Genomic DNA, 8,446 nt, shown 5'->3' on the forward strand with positions numbered 1-8,446 from the left:
ACTCAGATTCAGATGAATTGAAGACTGAGGGAAAACAAAGGTACTGGTCATCAAATATGATGGTAGTAAGTGAGTTACATTGTTCAATATCATTGTCATTGTTTTTTCTGAGCGATTGAATTTGATTCATTTGATTGCACGTTTTTCATATTAGTTAATGGAAATAAAATAAGAGATTAACTAGCTGTGGGTTTAGATGGAAGTGAATTAGTTCATGAGTGTCGGTTTAGTATCTGTCAGTGTAGCTTTGTCAGTTTGAGGCAGTTTTGGCTTTAGATAGGAGTTAACTTTTTCGCTCAAGCACTTATTTTCTTCTTTTTCCTCGGGTATTTTGAATACGTTTGTAACATCCCACTCCCAAATTACGAATTAAATCCCTGAAACTTGACCTTCACTTGTTGGTTACAAATATACAAGATATGTCCGACGGGCATGCTAGTATGACCTGCACCGTGATCGATATGTTCATCTTACCTTGCCCAAGATGATATTTCTCCCATTTTTTAATTCTGTATAATATACTAAATGGAATTGTGATTTCACAATGCTCATTGTTTCGACTTGCTATATCATGAATGCTGTGTAGTCTTCAATGTTAATTATGTCTTCTTGCTGTGCATGCATTACGGGTTTCAACACAATGGTCAAGTTTTTCAACAATGTCTCGGAGCCAAGCATAATGTTGTGCCGTTTCAGATTCTTCTGTTTTACCTACACTGTTACTGTATTGCTACCAAACTCTAGTATTTCAAGATTCTTTTTTGTTTTGGGTGAATATCTTTGATATTGCAAGTCAAGTAGTAGAATGTTGGAAACAATTTGCAACTCTAGGATCTGTTTTTCAATTAGCACACTATTTTCTATTTCATATGTATCTAATGGATCTGTACTTTGCTTTTTTGGAATATTATAAGATAAATCAATTGAGGCAGAAAGATTTGTACCATCACCCATGGATATTTCTATCATCAAGCTTAATGTTATCAACCCTCTAATTATCCGCACTGTAATGTAATGGCGTGCCAGTTATCTCTTTTACATTGTCATTCATAACATACTTTCTTGTTCACTTTCAAAGTTCAAATCGACTTGTCGAATACTGATTCTTTACTTCCAGTTAGGACAAAGTTTTTAAAACAAGTAACTTATAATCCAGACTCTACTAAACTCAATTTCCTAAACAGAATAATTGATTATATTGTACAGTATCAAATTAACCTAAAAGTTTAAATAGTAGCCTTCCAAATTCAAAAGGTTGTCATCAAGTGATAAAAGTCTCATGCAACCAAATTCGTAAACAAATTAATGGCTTTTGAAACCATAATGTGTCAAATTGAAATGGTTTATTAGATAACCAAAACTGCAAAAGCAATTCAAAAGCTCCAAAACAAAAAGATTATTAAACAAACAGCTGAATCTGTTCAATCACGGGGTCAATACAATTGCCATCTTCAAGTCTTATGTCAGCCCAAACAGTTCACTTTCGAATCACAATCAATAGGATGGTACATCTATATTTGATTGACCACCAATTTGTTCTGTCATTGCGTCGATTGAATCATCATTTTCAATTCCAATTTGATCAGCCGTATCAGTTTCCTTAATCCTCTTACCCTCATAGAGAAATCGAATGGTAGTATAATCCTTTACGTCTGCCCGAACAGCCCACTTGATCATAAGTTGTTGCATCGGATCATCACGTTTCACTCGAAAATAAGGATCCAATTGGTTCAGGTTACTCAGCACCTTTATATTGATGAGGGAGTCTTCATTCTTGGGTTCTTGCTTCACAATAGTCGTCGGTGAAGACATTGATCAAGTATATATTTGGTCTTGATATTACTATTGATTGATTTATGTCTGAAAATTTGTGTTTACGGGAATAAGAATTTATAGAAGTTACGATATGCAAGAGAAGTTGAAACACAGGGATTCATTAATGATAATTGAAGCCCAATAATCTCTTTCAGTTATATAATTTTGATCTTCAATTGAATGTGTTGTCACACTTAAAGATCAAATTAATGAACCACATATATATGTAACAATAATATTTTATCAATTATTGTTTTATTAAAATGCAAATAATGCTTAAAAATTAGGGTTTTTACTACTCCGTAATGTTTAAGTGAAGATGTCATTTTGAGTTTTTAATAAATAGAACGAAAATTTTTGAAGTGCTATTTAGTATACATCGGATAATGTTTTTAAAAGTAATAAAACCATATATGTTCAGAATAAAATTTTGAGATTAAACAACAATAAAACGGTAACTTTAGACGAATCCGATCACAAAGATAGCCAACTAGAACCTCGTTTTAAATCAATCAACGAAGTGATCTTATTATTAACTGAGGTGATCTAGTGATATAGATCGGTTCCAAGTATTAATAATAAGTGAGCGAACTCATCCCTTGATTTAATTAAAACTAGTAAACGATAAGAGAACATCTTTCATTAGTTGCACATATATATCTTTCACAAACATGATATAGATCGGTTCTCCTAGTATCACATATGTTTGCGTACAACGAGCGAGTACATAATCACTACACCTAAAAAAGAAGGTAAAAACATGATCATGCATATAATTTCCATAAGGTCAATATGCCTGTTCAACACATAACGGGAGGGGTTTAAGGATCTTAGAACGAGGCTCTCCGGTCCTGCTACCGTGAATAACCCTGGCCGACATGATGATGTCGGCGGAGTGACCAAGTGATTAAGTCCACCTTCGATAACGATCGTCGATCGGAAGGCCCCAAGTAAGGTCGTAGGTGCTAATTAACGAGAAACTAACCTGTTGACCTTGAGAAGACGCTAAACGATGCTGGTTACGTAAGACGTGTATTAGATGATGGTTACGTAATGTGATTGTCTGTTTAGAACGACAATAAGGGTTTGTATATATAGGCAAACTCTAATTCTAGAATCATCGAAGATAATGATAATCTCGTCCACAACTAACTCCCCCGAATCTCGGATATAATTATGGAAAAGATATTGACTTGATGACCAAGTAACTGCCGCACCGGGAACAAAGGCATTCTATACATAACCGCATGCCGCATACCGCATACAAGGTATACGCATTCGCATGCTATCAAGGTCCCGCATACGGATGGAATGCGCATGCGGGTTGCGGTATCATTATGTCCCCCCAGTTTGATGTTATATGGCGCAAGCCATATGATATCAAACTATTAAGCGAAAAAGAAAAAAACAAGAAAACGGCTAGCATTTAATTTTTCGCGTGCGTTTCGAGGGCATTAAATGCCTGTCACTGTCGCAGAAACCCATTCGGCTGACAAGACGTAAAGTGGCAGTTGGCAGGCGCGTGTCAGCCACGCGCTCATAGTTAACCATGCCCAATTGACATTCACGCGCGTTCATAAAATGACACCCGTTGATTGCGTTACACGTGTACAGCCACGATCACACCATTCCACCCCATGACTTCCAATCTGCACTATAAATAGACCCGTTTCACACACATTTCTACTTTTCTGCACCAAGCTTCCCTTATACGCTGCCATTTTCAATTCCGATCAAAACTCGAATTTTTCGGCCAACTTCTAAAGGTTAGTTATTCTCCGATCACTTTATAGAAAATGACTAGGGCTAACGAGACCTATGTAGATAGCGTAGTGTCTATTATAGAGCAGAAGCATATTGAGTATTTAGATAACCAATACCCACCGCTGGCACAGTATAATCCGGTGCCTCCCCAGTCTAATCAACGTGCTCATTCACCACCGGAGAACAAGGTAGCTATATATGAGCATGCGTTTAAGCATGGCAATTTTAGGGTGCCCCCTTCAGACTTCTTTTTGGGGGTTTTAGATCATTTTGGCGTAGGGTTAGGGCAATTACACCCTTACGCGATAGGGAAGATTGTACTGTTTGAGATGTGGTGTGTTGCACTCAATAAGGTGCCTTTAGTTAAGGTGTTCTGCCATTTATACCGCTTAGCCAACCATCACAAATCCTAGTTCACCTTCTTCGCCCGTCAAAACTTCACCAAAACCCCAAAATCGAATGCGGGCCACTGGAAAGAAACTTTCTTTTTCATTGACCAATCTGTTGTTGGGGCGAACTTTCCGCAAACGCTTATCTGGTGCGAAAGCATGGCCGAGGACGTGAACAAAACCCTCGTCCTTGATGACGAGGAAACGAAGCTGTTAGCGGAGTGCGCTAACGCACAACTTGTGCACCGGTCTTATGGGAACATTATGCTGCGGTTGGGAAGGATATCCGCGCACTGGCCATGGGAGAACATGCGTCCAGCCATAATCGCGCCGAATGGCAAGGGTAGGAATAGTATAAATGCATATGAATATTTAACTACTAGCGTATACATACATGTTTTAATATTGCGCATATGCTTGCAGAGATGAAGATGAAGAAAGTGCTTACCGTAGAGGAGATTGCGACCATCTCCTTCCGCAAGCAAAATGTTAACGAGCCGTTTGAGCAGGAGAAGACAGGCGAGAACGAGGTGGATGCACCTGCCACCTCGGGCAATAAACGCAAGGCTTCCGAAGCCACCCAAACCAAGCAGAAGAAGAAGCGAACTCCTAAACAAAGGAAGGATATGCGCAATGACAACTTTGTCCCCGTCGATCCGGCATCCGCAGATCTCCCTCCTCCTATCACCGGTAAGCATCTCTTTTCGTTCGCAACATCTTATGATTAACCTCATGTGCTAACTAGTTACTAATTTGCAGAGCATATTGAGGAGACGCATCAGCCTCCACCGCAGGTCAATCCGGACCTTGAAGCTACCGCCGAGTCAAAGGACAAGACGATACACCTGGACTCCGAGTCTACACCAACCCCGCCACACGGTAGCTTCCGATTGGCGAACCTGACGCAGCTCACCCAGTCATCGGCGGAAAACGCCGCAGAGCAATCCGCCTTCCTCCAACAAATCTTCCCAGCTGAGTTCCGCAACCAACTAGCCGCACTGCCCTTTAATCAGGCGCTCAACGCCTTCATCCAAAACGACCTTGTCTTTTTCGGCATGCTTGCGGATCAAGCCCGCCGTTCCACTAACTTGTATCAAGTGGCCGTCCGGAAAGAAACAGAGCTGGGACTGCTGCAAGCGGGTGTCGACCAGGTCAAAAAAGATAGGGATGCCGCAGAGGAGGCGCGCAAAGCGGCGGAAACAAAAACCGCCCTGATTGAGGAAAGGAAGAAAAACCAGCTGGTTGGTGCGGTTGACCAAGCTAAGGGGGAGACTGAGCGTCTGCGGGTGGAGCTGGAAAGGGTGAATAGGGAGAAGGATGACGCGGTGACTTGCCGCGAACTGGCAGAGGCGGACTTAACAAAGCTTCGCACCGCCCTTCCCACCATTGCGCAGAAGGTGATGGATTCCGGGCCCGTATCCGACAAGTTTAACGCCTACGTTGTTGCGGTGAAGGACCACGAAATCAACAAGGCAGTGTTGGAGGTGAACCAAGCTTGCGGTCTGACACCGCCGTACCCTGACATCGTACAAAAGAAGCTAAGGGAGGGTACGGCTGCGGTGCTAATGGAGGCAGAATAAGCCATCACAGCCATCCCAATCCCCCTAATCAATGCTTTTGCTGCGGACCCGAATATGTCGGTTGATGGGTTCCTCAAGGAGGATTATTAGTGTTAGCTTGTAACCGTTTGTGCCGTAAGTCCTATGTTCAGGCAGGCAATTTGAAACAAATTTCATATGTAATATCTTAATTTTGTATATATGATATTATTTTATGCATGCGTTATGTATTAATTGTTTATATATCGCGAATCAAAACAAATAGTAGACCGCATGCCTATGCACATGGTTAACCAAAACTCATGCGCATACGTAGGTACTGCGTAAAATAAACCAATATTTTAGCAATTTTACCTCTTAACAATTTAGACTCAAAAGCTACTACGTTATTGTTTTGTCATGTGCTAGAGGTGCACTTTAGCTGTATGGTAAGCAATGCAACTAAAAACAAACAAATGCTTTTATACTTTGAGTTCCTCAAGCAAACCAATGCGAGAGTAATTACGCACAAGCAAACCAATGCTTGTAGTTTTAAGTCGACTTGGCAGCCATCTAGTCTGCGTGGCGCTTGGCTAGGGGAAAACCAATTCCCTTCGCCTGCCGTTGAAGTCTAGCCTTGTAACCAAACAGGCTTCTGCCGCACGGGGTCTAGAGGACACCCCTTAAGTAGGCAGAAAACGCATACAAAAATAAAAGCAATAAACAACAAAAGTATGCGCGAGTAAATATTTGTTACAATTAATAATGATTACAACCGCGACACATCCAAACGGACGGAAAATACATTGAAAAAATAATGTGCTAAAAAAATTTGGAGTGATCAGGTCCATCCAGCTACATATAAATTTTTTTCAACAATGTCGCGTGCCAAGTGCGTTTCACAGGTTTTCCATCTAATGTCTCGAGATGGTATGCCCCGGTGTTGCTTGCTTTTGCTACCCTGTAAGGACCTTCCCAACGGGGGCCCAATTTCCCAGTATCCTCCGCATGACTTACGTCATTCTAACGCCAAACTAAGTCCCCGCACTTATAAGAGCGCGAACGCACACGCTGATTGTAGTACTTTGCAATTTTCTGCTTGCTACTGGCTTCGTTTACCGCCGCAGAGAGTCTGCGTTCTTCAAGCAGATTAAGATTTTTCCGCAAAGCTTCTGAGTTATTTTGTTCGTCAAAATTCTGTATGCGGAACGTTGGTACCCCAATTTCTGCGGGCACAACAGATTCTGATCCATAGACCAAACTGAACCGAGTCCTACCAGTGCTTGCTTTGGGTGTTGTTCTATGCGCCCACAAAACCTTTGGTAGTTCATCCACCCAACCAATGCGACCATGACCCAATCTAGCTTTGATTCCAGCTACTATATCCCGGTTGGTGACTTCGCACTGGCCATTCGCCTGCGGATGCGCAACGGAAGTAAAAGTTTGCTTAATATTAAGCTCCGCGCACCAACTACGAAAAGGATCCCCCGCAAACTGTGTACCGTTATCACTAACAATTTCGTTTGGTATGCCGAATCGACAAACAATGTCTTTCCATACAAAATTTCGCACCCTCTTCCCTGAAATTGTTGCCAGCGGTCGCGCTTTAACCCACTTAGTGAAATAGTCGATTACAACAATCAAGAATTTGATGTTTCCTGCGTGTGCAGAGTATGCGTAAGATACTGACGTAAATAGCATACGGTATAAAATAAATGAGAATATTACCTCGGCCTTTTGGAAATGGTCCGACTATGTCAATTGCCCATTTGCAGAATGGCCATGGTGAGGAGACTGATATCATAGGATGCGCAGGTGCCCTGCTGATAGGTGCATGTATTTGGCAAGATTCGCGTTGCTTCACTATTCGCGCGGTATCTGCGTACATAGTGGGCCAATAATAACCTAGCCGCATGATTTTTGACACAATAGACCTGTGCCCCGAATGAAGAGCGCATGCACCTTCATGCACCTCGCGTATAACCTCCTCTGCCTCTTTCGGACCAATACACCTTAGGTACGGTCCTAAATAATTTTTTCGATATAGGACTTCACCCTCAAGGGCGTATAGTGGTGCCTTAGTGCGGACTTTCTTTGCTTCAACGGAATCCGCAGGTGAGGTGCCATCCCGCATGAAAGCAATAATAGGTGTCATCCATGTTGAGCCGGATTCCTCAACAGGTGCTACTAAAGGCATCATAATAATGGATTTCGCATGCAGTTCTTCTATAAGAATTTTCTTCCCCAGATGATCAAAAGCCAAAGCAGCCAATTTGCTAAGCACGTCCACTTCTTATTTTGCCCCCGCATGACGTGGGAGATTTGAAAAGCCTCAAACTGGTCAGCGAGGTTATGAACAAGCGATAAATACTGCTGCATGGCTATGTCATGTGCTTCGAAGTCCCCGCTGACTTGACTGCATACCAGCTTTGAATCCACGTAAGCGTGCATGATTTTAACATTTAACTTATACGCAATGCGCATACCCGCTAACAAAGCCTCGTATTCTGCTTCGTTGTTCGTAACAGTAAAATTAAACCGCAGCGCATATGTGTGCTTTTCGCCATCTGGGCCAGTTAAAATAACACCTGCACCCGCGCCGGCTGCACTGCAGGCATCATCGGTGTATAACTCCCATGGTGACAAAGGTGCAGTCGTAGTGTCCTGATGTTCTGCAGATGCTTCAACATCCGCAGGTAACTCTACAAGGTAATCCGCAAGTATTTGACCCTTAACCGCGCTTCGCGAGGAAAAATTTATCTCGTGTTCTCCTAACTCAACTGCCCATTTAGCCATTCGGCCAGAAATCTCAGGCTTGTATAACACTTGAAAGAAAAATGATTGCGTTAGTCAATGCGGTAACCCCGGACATTGCCGCAAATTAGGCATGTACCAACCTGTTTGATCGGTTGATTAGTTAGAACCACGATTGGATGTGCC

The 8,446-nt window shown here is 42.1% G+C and overlaps 1 protein-coding gene across 1 annotated transcript; it reads right to left on the bottom strand.

The window, feature by feature from the left end:
- Window positions 1-1,494: 1,494 nt before the first annotated feature.
- On the bottom strand, window positions 1,495-1,812 carry LOC139890000 (putative small ubiquitin-related modifier 8). Its single transcript, XM_071872908.1, has one exon. It carries the CDS (start codon window positions 1,810-1,812, stop codon window positions 1,495-1,497), a length of 318 nt encoding a protein of 105 aa, XP_071729009.1.
- Window positions 1,813-8,446: the final 6,634 nt, after the last annotated feature.

This window comes from Rutidosis leptorrhynchoides, chromosome 2, assembly GCF_046630445.1.
Source record: "Rutidosis leptorrhynchoides isolate AG116_Rl617_1_P2 chromosome 2, CSIRO_AGI_Rlap_v1, whole genome shotgun sequence".
NCBI classification, from domain to species: domain Eukaryota; kingdom Viridiplantae; phylum Streptophyta; class Magnoliopsida; order Asterales; family Asteraceae; genus Rutidosis; species Rutidosis leptorrhynchoides.

What these genes read in the sequence shown, in the direction of transcription:
- LOC139890000 (XM_071872908.1), bottom strand. Translation starts at nt 1,812, where the DNA reads ATGTCTTCACCGACGACTATTGTGAAGCAAGAACCCAAGAATGAAGAC.